Source organism: Aythya marila (genome assembly GCF_965140915.1).
Source record: "Aythya marila genome assembly, chromosome: Z".
NCBI classification, from domain to species: Eukaryota; Metazoa; Chordata; class Aves; order Anseriformes; family Anatidae; genus Aythya; species Aythya marila.
In genome coordinates, this window is record NC_139080.1 from 25654213 (window position 1) to 25669908 (window position 15696).

At 38.5% G+C, this 15696-nt stretch overlaps 1 protein-coding gene across 1 annotated transcript; it reads right to left on the reverse strand.

The window, feature by feature from the left end:
* Positions 1-557: 557 nt before the first annotated feature.
* On the reverse strand, positions 558-10799 carry F2R (coagulation factor II thrombin receptor). Its single transcript, XM_082783300.1, has 2 exons — positions 10494-10799; positions 558-3586 (listed from the first exon to the last, which is right to left on the reverse strand). Exons 1-2 carry the CDS (start codon positions 10570-10572, stop codon positions 2388-2390), a joined length of 1278 nt encoding a protein of 425 aa, XP_082639426.1. The 5' UTR covers positions 10573-10799; the 3' UTR covers positions 558-2387.
* Positions 10800-15696: the final 4897 nt, after the last annotated feature.

Consider the following 15696-nt stretch of genomic DNA (forward strand, 5'->3'; position numbering starts at 1 on the left):
TGGATAAATGTTTCACCAGCTGACTTGTACTTACCCATTTTTGTGTTTTTGCTGTGAAACTTTTACGTAAAAACATGGACACTGGTCTTCTGTGACATCAGGTTAGTGCTGCGTCAGTTTTCACAGAAATACAAGACCCAGATTCAGACTGGAACAGAAGGTTTCAGGGGGCTTAGTATGAACAATTTGACTTCCCAGAGTCACAAGTGGCTGAGTAACTCTGTGGGTTTAACAGCACGCTATGTATCTATATAACAAATATATCATGGCACTGAGGAAAATACAGACATCCCCTGTAGTATACATATATCTGTATATATGTATATATATGCACACACACACACACATACATGTATATACTTATGCGACAATACTGGTTATGCTTTCTTCCATCCTTAATATGTCTCAAGTAAAAAGCACGATTTTGTGACTCTTGAGTGTTGTGTCTGTGGCTGGAACAGCAATCTTTTTAACAGTGCAGGGAGCCCAATAAACTTCAGAGGTTTGCAAGTTTAGTGTTACAGGTCCAAAGCAGTTTAAAGCAACAGAATTATACTTTGAATAAATAGAGACTAATTTATTTGGTTAAGATAGGAATACATAACAAGAAATGAACAGAACGGGCAAATATTTACATATTTTACTTAAGTTTATAATACAAAAATTTAATACATTAAGTACCTTCCCTCCTAGTTTGTAATACTGTCCCTTCCAAGGCTGACTACACAGTCTCTTTAAGCTATCTGAAAATAAACCACTATCATGAAACAAAATTTCATTACATTGAAACAACTCCCAATTACCTGATAGATCTGAAAAAGCAGTCCCTGAGCTTTTAGCTACAGGAAGCACAGGCATAATTTTTCTGGAAGCAGGAAGCTGTTTAACCATAGTTTTAAGATGAACTTACTTTTTCTGCTGAAAACAAAAGTAAACAAAACAAAACAAAAAAGCTAATACAATGTTAAACAAAATGTGAATGTATCTGAGTGTGTCATATAAACATTTGTGTTTTTTTTAGCCTTACAAGTTACACAAACATATATTTTTAGTTCCTCATATACTTATTCAGAAAGTAGCAAATAGTTGAGAACAAAGAATTAGAGTGTCTGGTAATTCAGCATGTAATTATGTTTAAGTCTGTTAAGGAATGGATAAAAAATGACAAGAGATCATGATAACAAGGAGGTTTCTCACTTTCACAGTATCTTCAGAAAGATTAGGTTTATCACTTGTGATGAAAAAAATACAACATTTATGCCTTGCTGTTGGTCTTGGCAGATTCCCATGGCAAACCGTATATTAACCAAACTCCAACTTCAATTGGGTTCCATCTTCATGTAAGGTCCTTTTACCTACAAATTTATTTCTAAAACCAATTTCCTGTTATTTAACTTTACTGTCTTTTTAGCAAAAGAATGCAACAGAGAATGAAGTTAGCTATTTACCTCCATATGACAGCAATTTTAGTTAAAGAGGACATAATCAAAAATGTAAAAAAAAACATCCAGACTTGGCGGACATAAATGATAATTGCAAGTCCTAATCATGTGCACGATGACTAATCATGTGCAAGAAAGCACATATTTGCAAACTGCATAGGAAGATGATGAATAATGCTTTTTCAGAATACTTTCTGTAGTGCCATTCAACATTGATATATTGTGGAATTTGGTTCTGAAGATACTGCCATTCTAACCAAGACACTTTGCATATACTAATGGTAGGAATATCAAAAGAAAAGCCAGTTATAGCTGCTGGGAATGATTTTCTCTGACAAATTTCAACAATAGCTGTTTTTAATTTGTTCAAATTCCTGACACCATATAGACTATTTTGAATATCTATAGTATATATACTGTTTTGAGTATATTAATATGTCTACAGCTATGGGCCTATGTTGCAAAATAATGCTAAAAAATTACATTTGTGGATTATTTTAGAAATAAATACAAATAGGAAAAAATCTGCCTGAAAAGCTATTTTCACTTTATTCATAAAATTATGGTTAGATGACTAATTCCATGAGTAGGAATTTAATCTATCTGATAGTTTAAAATCCTAAAATGGGATTTCATACACCCCCACAATAAATTGAACTACGTAAAGCGTTTGTCTGAAAAAAAAGGATGTTTATTTTCAAAACACTCAACAGCTATTATAAAGAAATTATTTTTTTCCCTCTACATTAATCTATTTACATATACTATATATATATATACATATACATACACATGTACTATGTTATAATTTGGATTGTGCATTACTGTAAGGAAAACCATAGATCTATGTATTGTACAACTTGGTATAAACAAAAACTTGGATATAGTGCAGTCTTTTTTTTTGTATGAAACTGTATAAAAATTAATCATATGTAAGACATTATTTCACTGTATTGCTAGTAATTTGCTGTAGACACTGTTATTTACGTTAGTAGAGCAGGTACCCCTTCTGCTATTGGTAGACATTGACTGGCCACTGCTGTTACTACTGTTAGGATCTAAAGTCCCTTTAGAATTGATGAGGCTGAAAAGTTGTCTCTGATACTGAGAAGAAGCATAGTAGTAAACAAGGGGATCGATGCAACAGTTAACACTACTGATACAAACACACAGGAGATAGGCAAAGTAGAGATACTCTAAACTGTTGTCATATGAATAATTGATATAATGAATTAATAAGAGGATATTTGTTGGTCCAAAACAAATAATGAAAACAGAAAAAACTGCCACACACAAAAGCAATGCACGTGTCTTCTTATTTTGTTTTGCAACAATATTAGAAGAACTCAAACACCGAATGATACACACGTAACAGATGGTAGTTATTATAAATGGCACTATAAAGAATACAGAAGAGAAGATGGAGAAAAAGTGAAAGTAGTACTTGTGAAGTTCGGATTCCCGTAGCACATCATGGCAGGTTGTTATATTTAAGTTGGTTATTTCCATGGTTTGCTCTCTGATGAGAAAAGGAATAACCCCAGTTATTGCTACAAGCCATATGATGAAACAAATCACTGTGGCACGTGTTAATGTACGCCAGCCAAGGGCCTGCATGGGGTACACCACTGCTAAGAAGCGATCAAAGCTTATGCTTGTCATAAACATTATTGAACAGTACATGTTGCAGTAGAAAGCAGCAGTGATGAAGCGGCACATTTGAGGTCCAAATAACCAGTTGTTTCCAGAAAAATGATAAGCAATCTTAAAGGGAAGCACACTTACAAACAGCACATCTGCAAGGGCCAAATTCAGCATGTATATTACAGCAGGCTTTTCGATTTTCATTTTTTTCAGGAACACAAATATGGCTGTAATGTTCAGAGGGAGGCTCAGCACAACCACTAAGGTGTAAACTGAAGGAACAAAACGGGTCAGCCACGGACTAGTGAGGTATCCTGCTGTTTCCACTGACACAGTTCGTTGTTCACGTGGAGGTGATCTGGTCTGGTTGGTGAAACCTGTCATTCGAAATTCTGACTCATTTTCAGCACTGCTTTCAATGTCTTCGATAGGTATAGGGTCACCACGGTCAGGTATCAGAAAAGCTCTGGCCCTTGGACTACTGCTGTTGGATCTAGATGCTGAAAGAAAAGACAGTATAAAGATTAAAAAGCAGATATTTCATACTATGGGGGACTGAAAACATCTTTCGGAAAAGGAAGCTAAAATAATATCGACAACACAAAATAATACAGTTAATACTTTATTCAAAATGTGGATGGCTCACAGATTTTGGTCCATCCATTTTGTTTTAGCCCCTGTTACAGTTCAGGTAATACTTCCCCCTTTAACTCCACTCTCTTAAATTCTAAGCTCTTTATGATAGGGACCAAACTATCTGTGCTTAAGGAACCAATCTAGTCTATATTCTCTGTAGACTACTTTAACATAAATACAACTGTAAATTTGCCACCCATAAATTTTCTTTGTCAGATGCTTCATAAAGTTTATTAGAATTGAGGTGCTAGCGTAAATGTTGGTATTCATACACATAAGTACACATCACCAAAGTAACAAAAAGTTAAAGTGTGATTAAAATACCAAGTTTCTGAGATATTTCTGTGGTCTCCTGATGGCCAGATGAACATAAAGACCAATGGCAGAAGTCTTCACACAGTTTTCATGGCTGACATGAATCACCCTCCTGCTTGGATTGAACAGGTAGCCACAGATTCCACTGAAACACTTTCCCAGTTCTACTTATTGTATGCTGCAGTGTGCATCGAGGTCAGCATGCATCCAGCATGCCCTTCCTGCACTTCTGAGATGTGCCACAGACATTGCCTCTACAGTGATGTTTTCTGCAGCATGGTTCACTGACTACAACTGAGAAGATGTGTCAGGACAGAGCATCCCTGCCTTTTGAATGTAAACAGATTACGTTAAGGCAGTGAGAATTACAAATTGTTGCAGGTGTGGTAAGGGCATATGTTTGTAAAAACAAACAAAGCAAACATATGAACACTTATTCTGGAAGAACACCTTTTTCAGCTTATTGTAGTTATGTGAAAGTTATTTCAAACATATTATGAGCAGGCAGAACTGATGGAGTTACTACTACGAAGTAACCATTCATCTACTCAGCTATGCACCTGATCACTTGTTAAATCCTGAACTACTAAAACAAAAATTAAGTTGTGTAAGCCTAAATCAGTGAACCAAAAGTACTTGGGCATGATTCATCTATCTATTCTTCAGAAGCAATTATTTGTTCTATAGCAATTCAATCCTTTTTTTTTTTTTTTTAAATGCAGATGAGAGCAAAAGCATCCTAAGGAGGCAGATGGCAAAGAAAGGAATGACTGCAGCTTTAAGCAGCCAACTACCAACCTTTGTGCGAAGGGCTGTGAGAGAGGAGCCTTGCCCAGCCTGAATGTTAGTAAAATCCAGGCTAGAATGTGGGAGAGGATGAAAGCAGAGACAGAGGGATTTGGGCATTTTTTATTTTTTTGAACTGTTGTGCTGCAGATATCATGCTGTATCATGGCAGCATTCTGAGGTAGGAGAGGACAAACAAAGGGACATGTTTGTGATGTGTTTTTATATACAGTTATTTGAGTGCATTCTCTACAGGACAGAAAAAGGCTGCTGGATAAGAATTCAAGTCTGGGAGCTTGTTTATGTAGACTGAAGTAGGAACTATTTGATAAGTATACCAAAACACAAGCGTGACAGACGGATGTGGGATTCAGCACGCAGTGTTTGTACAGAATGGCACTACACAAAGTTATACAAGGATCTGTTCTTCATTCCAAATGAGAACATTAACAAAAAGCGGAACTATGGAACCTCAATCTTTAACATTACTTTAAAATTTTAGTGCAAGTGATTAGATGGCTCAGTCAGCTCTTAATTTAGCAGTTCAGATACAGCATAAATCCACACCTTTAACTTTAGCATGTAGCTAACATTGAATAATTAGGTGATTTCCACTACTTAATGATTATCGCAATAAAAACCTGTCACAACTGACACCATCGGTATTCACCTCTTATGGGAGGATCATAATTATATTTGAATGAAAAAAAAAAAAAAAGAAAGAGATTTCTTCTGCCACAGGCAAGTCTTCATGGTAAAGCTTATAGACATCACTAAGAGTGATGAAAGAACTTGAATTTTACTTCTGATATTTCCAGTACACACTTGTTTTATGAATTCAAGACTTCATATGCTATGAATATAAATTTCTTCAATTGTTTTTTATAAAATAAAAAATTGTTGAAAAAGGAATATAATGACAATCATAGTCCCCAGAGTTCTATGCTTCTTTCTTGGTTCCTCTGTCACTGAAGAACAATGAAGAGGTGACATGGTTTCATGTGAGCTAGGCACATTTTGAGGAAGCACAGGTGTAAATGAGCCTGGTGAGAAGCAGGGTAGAGCTGTGTTTAGAGATAGGAATTATATTACCAAGATCACCTCTGCATGACGTGGGAACTGAGGTGCTTCTAACAAGCACCTCTCATAACCCTGTATCCCTGAACTTTGAAGGTTTTCACCTGTGCTGCTTCACAGTAGTTAGCAGTGTTGCTGTGAAGCCTCAGAAGTGCTGCTGTGTCTCTCTTTTTGAGGACTAGCAAGCAAACGAGGTGGAACCACAGACCCGTAATGGCTGGGGGTTAAGTTACTTATCGTGAAAACTCTTGCCAGTAACCTGACCCATTTCTCATCAGTGACTCATTAGAACACTACCAAAATAAGTTAGAGAAGAAAAATGATGATTGACAGACGTTCTGTATATCAACCACAAGCCTTTGAATAAGTTATTCCTTGTAGTTACTTAAACATTGCTGATAATTTTAATTATATACTGAAATCTTGGAGCTAATTACTTTACAGGATGAGTTTTAGATGGAACTATTTACAGTCCACATTACTCCATTATCAAAATTTCCTAAAAGTAGAATCCTATTACAATAACTCAGGGCAAGCATAAATATTTTTAATTGAGTTAAAATTCTACAGAATAATACTTCAACTTAGCCAAACTACATGTTCTTCATACAAGCAATGACTTTCTAAATTCAGAGTTTACCTCAACCTTGAACAACATCTCCATGTCGTGTACTGTGCTCTGTCCACATCTTTATCTTGAACTTAGATGACATGAGAAACTACGTGAAAGTCAGCTGTACAGGAAAATAGGATGAGACCTTAATCTTGCTGTTTCTCTCTGCTGCTCTCTAATACAGATAACACGAATCTAAACTTTCTTAACGAAACTAAATTGTAATTAAATTAAGATATTTATAGCCAGATATCAGTTCTTTTCCTTTGCAAAGATGTTTATATGTTTGTGTGACCCAATGTCTGTACATTATTAGAAAAACCAACAGTGCACTCATGCTTTATAAAATGGAAAGCAAGACAGTAAGTGCCCTGGGGTTCTGGATTCCTTTTGTGTCAGTGTTTATTTGAGAAAGGCAGTGATCAGCGATTTATACATGTAAGAGTGAATGACTAAATTATGTCTTATTATTTAAAAAAAAACAAAACACTGTAATAGGAAATAGACTATCTATAAGCTCTGATAATACATCAAAGCTCTATAGCAGCTCTACAGAAAAGATTTTCTGTATGAATACCAGAATGTGCCAGGAGTTCTTTTTGAGCTGTTTTAAAGATGCAATGGAGTATGTCTCTAAAATATACTTGACTAAAGCCTAAGACATTTTTAATCATAGAAATAATCTGTCCAGAAAACAGAGGTAAAGCTTTGATAGTATAACAATCATAAATGCTCGGGAATCCTGCTTCTGCCAGGCTATCACCCATTCCTTTGGGAAGAGCCCAAAACTTGTGGAATATTATTTATATGATTAATGGTATTCTTACTGCTGATCTAACAGCAGAGTTAAGAGCTGCATCAAAGTACTTGTAATATAGAAAGAGCTCTGGCTTAACTAAGAACAAACAGGATAAAGTATTGGAGTTTTATCCTCATGGCATGCAGTCAGGACACTACACTATGTAGTGTACACTACGTTCTTCCCTTTGCTTCTAATAAGGACTTCAAAAGACAAAAATTAAGCAAAATCAGTACAATACTCAAATTTCCTGAAGTTTTCTTTTACTGCTTTTGCACTGATTATTCAACAAGGACATGCAGAAATGATACAGGAAGCTAGAAAGTGCACAAACTGTATAAAGTTTGTGACTGATTTTAACAATCCATTGTGTTCTATTTTCCATCAAGTACCAAATACTGTTGATCTCCTGGTTAGCATACACATATTCTGCTTGCCCTGAAAGATGGTGCTGTGTTTCACAAAGAGCTATTTTGTAATTTCATGTATGTTTTCATATGCAAGGCGCTACTGTGTGCACTGTTTTGTGAAAGGAAAAGTAGAGAGCAAAACATAACAGCTTCAGACAATCTTAAACAGCACTCCACATCTCTTGAGCACCGGAAAATTTTGAAGTATTTCTATAAACCCATAAACCTAGACAGTTACAAATCTGCAGTGTTCATCTTCACCTCACAAAATACTTTTTTTTTTTGTTTGTCTGTTTTTTAATGAGGTGCAAAACTAAACACATTAGACTCTGACTCAAGACAGTTAAAGATATTCTCTGTGTGCCACCGGACAACTATAAATACTGATTTCTGGGCATTATGGATTGTAGTGCTGCACCACTGGCTTACAACATGAAGTCTGTTCCTCTTATCTTCCCTTTGTATAATCTGCATGGATGCTCATCTACAATCTAAATTTATAGTGGCCCAAAAATTAGGTACTGAAAGACAGAATGATAAATGCAAGCCAGATGTTTATAAGTAAGGTAAGCTACAGTCTTGTAGGACAGGTGACAATTATTTCCTTTTGTAACAATAAACACCATGTTTTCTTTTTAAAGTGTTCTTTAACACATATCTCCATTCATGCAGAGTTCATTATTGTAGTACATGAGTAACGCAGTAACAATTTTCACACATTTTTATGAAGTCTCATTTTCTTGCCAACAGATGCCTGCTCCTTTTTGCTTTCCTTTCTCAACAGCTTTCACCATGCCTGCTGGCTTCAAGCAATGGTAGCATCTGTCTCTTTATCCAGCTGTCAGTGTCCCAACACAGGAAAGTCCAGGCAACTTCAGACCTCAGCCAGATACCTTGGCGTGCCCAGCCTTTGTGAGGCAGCACCCTGTGAGCTTAGGAGCAAGCACCCAGCACCAAGCCACTGCAAATATTTATTGTTTTTCACTTGCCCACAGGACCAGCAGAGGCCAATATGGTGATAACTATGGGTATTGAGGGATCAAGTAGGAAGTGGGAGAGAAGCCACAGGTGCAAGACAATAGCTGGCCTAGGGATGCAGCAATGCACATGCAGTGGGAATTAAGAGCATTGTGGTTAAAATAGGGAAGGTTACGTTGGACAGCAGGGAAAGGACATTATTGCTGTGGGAGAGAGTGAAAGGGGATCAGAAGACATGCAGATAGATGGCTGGGCTTTATTAGTTCTACTGCGCATGAAATAACTTGTTTGAATTTTTCTTTTCTTAGTGTTAGTGATGTAATACACTAAGTATTTTGTTCATTGTTTCCTAAGGATGCAGCAATTAAATAGTGTACATCAGGGTACTCTTCAATGAAGATTACAATTGTTAAAGACAGAAAAACCAGCTTGGATGTTTCCATAAACTGGAAGAAGAGCGTTGAAGAGTACGATCTTTTTCCAACAATAACTTCTATAGTTCATAATTTAGTTCATAATTACCTCCCACGCAAACATTCCCCCCTGTTGTTTTTTTTGTTTGTTTCTTTCTTTGTTTGTTTGTTTTTATAATAAGGACACTTCCTTTCAACTTTTGATATGAACACGGTTGTGGCCTCTTTTCTGCCCACTTGTCCTTGTGACAAAAAGTTGTTTAGCTGAAATTTTCCCCTCTCTGATATTTCCCTCCCAGCATAATTACATGCACTAGCTCTGTCCTCTCTCAGCCTTCATTTTAGTAGTCAAAGACACCACACTTAAAATTTCCCCTTAGCTGGCAGACACTCTGTTCCTCTTATCGGCCCTTTTCTGTACTTTGAGCTTGCACTGAGACTTCCCAGCAGGTATCTCAAGAGGTGAAATTCTAATTTTTTAGCCGGGTTTTACAGGATTGAAAGAAACACTAAACAGAATTTTACAGAAAATAAAAATGTTGCTATCTCTAAGTGCATGATCTAGCCCTTAGTATCATTGTACATTTACTAGAAACCGTGAGGCTAAACATACTTCTCTTACATTCCTCCCCTGAGCACCTGCACTGTCAGACAAGTTCAGAGCTAGACAGATCCAACGCCTCACCACGTACAGCACACATGTTGTCATTCGTTCTGTATCTAATTAAACAAAGAGGAAAGTCATCTAATTAGGGTGCGTATTATGAACTGTTTTGTGTTGGCAGATCTTCCAGTCTTTATTGCTGCCACATATTTGGCAGGCAGTCTATCTCCTGAAGTTGTTAACAAAAGGCAGTGCCATTCTTTTCATGAGACCCACCAGTACATCTCGCCAACCTCGTCTCTTCTTTCCATCATAATCCGCTATTGCTAGGTCCTCTCTTCAGCCATGGGACAATTATAAATCCTTCTTCATCTTTAATCACCTCACCTGTGGCACGGTGTCACTCCGAAATCTGTGTATTTTGGATCCATGGCACTGCCTTTTACCCAAGTAGATAAACAAAGCAGTTCTCTCGCCGAACAACAGGCTGACACCGCTCTACCCAGCCTGACATGTGCTAGCCTGCTCTCGCGGCTGTGAGAACAAACCGGGCGCAGCGCAGTGAATGGCCGAAGGAAGCCAACGCTAATTAAAACCAGAAAGCAGAACCCCGTTGCCCCGGCTACCCGCGGGCACACGCCGCTTATTTCCCTCTGCCAGCGGGAAATTCATTTATTTCCCTCTGCTCCGGCCGGATCGGAGCCCACTCCCGGTATCCCCCTGCCCCTTCCCGAGGCTCAGGACCCCCCCGGGCATCCCCCGTCTGGGCCACTCACCGGCCTGCGCCGCGGCGAGCGGCGGCGAGAGCGGGCAGCTGAGCACGGCCAGGGCGTAGAGCAGCGCGGGCAGCCCCATGGCCGCCGCCGGCTGCCTCCCTCCGTCCGTCCGTCCGTCCCTCCCTAGCTCCCGTCCGTGCGTCCCTGCCGCGCCAGGGGCGGCGAGGGAGGGCCGGGAGGGGCGGCTCCACCGAGCCGGGGCGGGGCGGGGACGGGCACGGGGACGGGGATGGGGACGGGGATGGGGTCGGGGACGGGGATGGGGATGGGGATGGGCGGTGGGTGCTTGCCTGCCCGCGCCTCCTCGGCGCTAGCTGGGCTCAGGGAAGGGGGAAGGCGCCAGGGGCTTGGGCGCGGTGCGGAGGCAGGAAGTGCCAGACAAAGGATAATCCCCCCCCAAAATGGGTCTGAGTTTAAGGAGAGGAGTTTGCCGAGTTTTGTGCACGTGATTCCAATCGCTAAGACCCCGCAGTAGCATAGGAGGTTGAAGTAGCTGCAGTGTTAGTGATAGGGAGGAGATGCTTCTTCGAGCAGAAATCAGTCTTCAATACAATAACCAACAGCTCACCTTCCACTGCCTGGGCTTGCTAAACTCACTGCCCTAAAAGCACTGGCCAACCTGAAAGGAGATGTGCTACTCACCTGTGAGGTTCTTGTGTCTGTTTTCCGTTGTTTTTATTTTTGTTGTTTTTATTTATTTATTTATTTATTTATTTATTTATTTATTTATTTTGTTCTTATTCCAAGGATGCACACGAAGTGCTGCCACTCCTGAGTTCAATGGCATACGTCTTGGATAAGAAAGCTTTGCTCTGTCCTTCCTAAGTTGCATGAATGAGAAACTGCTTGAGGTGAAACCTAATCAAAACTACAGAGGAAAATAACTTTGCAGCTATTATTTAGGCTCTTCTGTTGTTGTTGTTCTTGGTGGTGATGGTGGTGAAAATAGTTATTCTGCTGGAAGTTTAGTGCATTGTAAGCCTTAGGTGCATAATGCAATCAAAAGCTTTACAAATAGATGCTCCGTCATTTGCTAGAGTGTGCTGCCCCATCCTGAAGTGTATATATTTCAGTTTATCGCAATACAGACAGGATGGGAGGCAAGCTATGTTTAGTAGTTGGTTAGATACATGAAGCTGAGCTGTTGCAGAAATGCTGGCCTATACTCTTTAACTGAGAATAATACCTGTAGAAAATAAAGTATTCCTGAGAGCAAGTACTGGTTCGCAGCAAATTCCAGTCCTAATCCTTGCTTGCTCTACTATGTTTGTCTCACAATTCTAGCCATTGCTCCATGTTGTGGCAACATTAAGGTTGACACTGGATTGCACAGACCAAGAAGAAGTAATGAGTATTAGTTTTACTGTGGGCTGGCCTTTCCTCAGGTGGGTAAGAAGACCTTGCAATTTAGTGAGAAACATGCAAGACAAACTCTGTCATCCATGAACAAACCAGGGAACCACAGAGAATACCTTATACTGAATAGTTTCTTTTTATCAATTTAGAAAATATTTTAATTACAGATTATTTATTTTAATCTATTTGGGAAGAGAGAGAAGCACTATTCTTGGACATTTCCATGGTCTTGCAGCTTTATAAGCATACCCAAATGTGGTGTAACAGCAGTGGTTTTTCTGCCCAACCCTATTTGTTTAGCATATGCATAAGCAGAAGCTCCTTGTGAGCTGAATTTATCTTCTATGCTGCGGTTTCCTTAAGGAAGCTATAGCTGAGAGATAGGCCTTCAAGAGAGAAGAGAAAATAAGTTATAGAATATTTGTGGGAATATTTGTGTGGAGAAAACTCATTTTGCCATTGAAGTGAAAACTTTTTTTTTTTTTTTTCTTTTTAAAGCTGCTATACTGCATATGCAATTTTAAAGCATCAATCTGTTCTTCCACAGGTTGAGAAAAACTAACAGGATTTGCTGTACTGAATGAAATTTAAACACACTGTGAAAACAGAAAGGGAGTTCTCTGAAAGTGCTTTCCATTAGAGGCACTCCATTTTTACAGTGTGTATTTATACAGACTCAAATGCATTTTAATCTATGTAAATAGGCACAGCAAAGTGACATCTGTGACCTAAATGTAGAGTGCCTTGAAAAAAAAAATTGAAGCAAATGAGGAACTAACTCTTAACACACCATATATAGTAAAAACATGCGATGAACCCATTTCCAGTCTCAGATATGACAGCATTTTAAGAGCTCTGTCTTAGTGAGAAATGCAACAGGAAACGTCTTGCCAAGAGTTCAAACTGGAGATTTGAGAGCTGACATTAAGGTTGGTCAGGGGGCTAGATCCACAAGTTGTGAAAACTTACGTCCTTTGAACAATATAGTTTGATAAAGAAGCATTACACCTGATTTCCCCAACATTCATTATATACCAGATTACTCTGACATGCACTTGAATGTGAAAATGAACAAGCATTTCAATTCTGGAAGAATGTTTTTAACATGTTTCTTCCACCTTTGGGAATCAATATTATGTGATGCCTTTCTCACAAAAAACACCCTCCTAAGTGTTTTTGAGATGTTCTTTAAGATAAAAGAAAATGAAAAATCTGATGTCTGGTTCAAGAATCTGGTCATGTACAGGAGGACAGGAGGAAAAATTGATAGGGTGGAGCTGACAAAATCTGTTTTTTTTTTTTCTTTTTTTTTTTTTTCTTTCTTTTTTTCTTTTTTCAAACATTTCAATCACCTATGTGGTCCAATGCTACACAACTGGAGGCATGTCCAAGAAATGTCTATGAATACTTACATTTAGTATCCTGAAGGTATATGAGTTGGATCAGCTTCTGAGTGTTATGAAGAGATAGGCATCTGGAAACAAGATCAGGTTCTGGAACACTGTGCAATAGAGTTAACCTTTAGTCATAAGCTAGGAACAAGTATTGTTGAAGGAACTATCTGCAAAGAAATATTATTTATTTATTTATTTTTTAACCTCCAATTTGAGTCTTAAAATGTCCTCATTTTGGCTAGGATAGGGTTAAATTTCTTCTTAGTAGCTGGCACAATGTGCTTTGGATTTTTGATGAAAATAGTGGTGATAACAGACTGATGCCTTAGTTGCTGCAGAGCACTCACACAAAGCCCAGGACTTCTCTCAGCTTCTCACACTGCCCTACCAGCGAGGAGGCTGGGGGTACACAAGGAGCTGGGAGGGGACACAGCTAGGACAGCTGGCCCTAGGGGGCCAGAGGGGTGTCCCTTACCACATGGTGTCATGCTGGGCAATAGGAACGGGGGAGTTGGTCAGGGCAGGGCTGTGGGGCACCAAATTGGGTATCGGCTAGACATTAACCAGCTGGTGGTGAGCAATTGTGTCTTGCATGACTTTTTTTCTTTTGTTATTATTATTATCATTTATCAAACTTCATCTCAATCAATGACTTTTTACATTTTTAGCTTTTTCAGTTCTCTCCTCCATACCACTAGGGTGGAGAGGTAAAAGCTGTGTGTAACTTAGCTGTCTGCAAGGTTATACCACAACATAAATAAGTTTTTCTAAATATTTTACCAGACCCCAGAGAAAATACACATTTTTTGTAAATTAGATTCCAGAAGCCTTTACCAGTAGGCCAGTTTTTGAGGCATAAGCCACTGCCTGCCAAATCTGTGAAATATGTGAAGGGAAACTCACATCATACCTACAATGATAACCTTCCTTTCAGTTATAAGGAACAGTCACAGAGCTATGTCCTTTGTATCCTTATAAATTGGCTTACTGTAGATATAGGAAGTGAATAATAAAAAAAAAAAAACAACTATTTTTAGATTTTCTGTTTGCATACAGGAGCCAAATTTAAGTGTTTTTGTTTGTTTGTTTGTTTGTTTGTTTGTTTTTTAATCCTGTAATTATGCTACAGGATATGCTATACTTTGTCTGGATAAGCTAATTGTAATGGAGGTGAAGAGTTCACAGTTTCTAAAACTTGTAACAGTTTTACATTCAACTTCTTGCATCTTTTTCAGCATTTATTTTTTTTTTATTTATTTATTTATTTTTCCCCTCAGGAGCATATCACAGGACAAAACTTCATTCCTATAAAACTCCACAGGTCTACCAAGAAAGCCTGGAACCATCTGGTTGCATCTTTATGTCGATGGGAAAGAAGCCATCGTTCTGTTCAGGAGCTACCACACTGCTCTGGTGCATGCCTGGGTTTGTAGTTACTGCTCTAAAAGGGTGAGGTTAGAACCATATTTCAGAGGCAAAACCAGTCCTCCAGGTCTGGGAAGAGGGTTGTGTTGTCTAAGTAGTTATGAACTGTTTGATGTCAGATGTGACTGTTGCTCTTTGGATTTGCTATTAGAGGGAAGTTTGTTTAGTTGTTCTTGCTTGCTTTTAAAAAAGCACTAACAAAGGTCTGCAGATAGGCACCAAGTAAAACAGAACAGAGCAATCACTTGTGATAGTATTTCTCTCTGCTTGGTCAAATAAGATAGATATTATTCATTCCACAATCTTGTGGATTGTTTTGGAGCTTCAGAAACCCATCAGAATGAGTAAGTGCCAAATTAAATCAAGTTAATTGCAAAGCGCTCTTAGTCAACTCTAAAAATGGTATGTCAGAAAAATGCAAACTCTAAGTTTAACAGACAATGACTATTGACTATTATAATTTCACTTGCACTGTCTAGGAAAACAAACTTAATTGATGGACAGGTCTTACAAGGAAAGACTCAGTTCTCTATACTGAGAACAGCTGAGTAAAACACTATTCAGCTATGCTGTTTTTTTCCTAATTTTTTGTCACCAGCAAGGCAAGTCTGTCCACAAGACTATTTCATGAATGAAACTGGTTTCATCAACGCATATCTAACCATGCATAATTGGAGTCCCTAAATCGCAGCTCACAGTAACCTCCAAAAGAACAATTTTCTACTTTCTAGTAGATATCACCTGTATATGACAGTAACTGGTGGGTACAGAATTACTTAGCCCAATTACATAGTACCAGTATTACCTGTCAATCTTATATTTAGGTAGAACCATTATGGTCAGCCTTGTTTGGCAGGGTTCATTATTTGTTCAGTGACAAGGTCCTAAACTGAACCAGCTAATTAAGAAGAAAGCTTCTGAAGGAGTTCAAAGAAATTTAAGTGGAAGTTTTTCTTTGATGTGTACCAGGAGAGCAGGAATATCAAGAAACAGTTGGAAAAGATGAGATCTGGTATACAGACTGTACC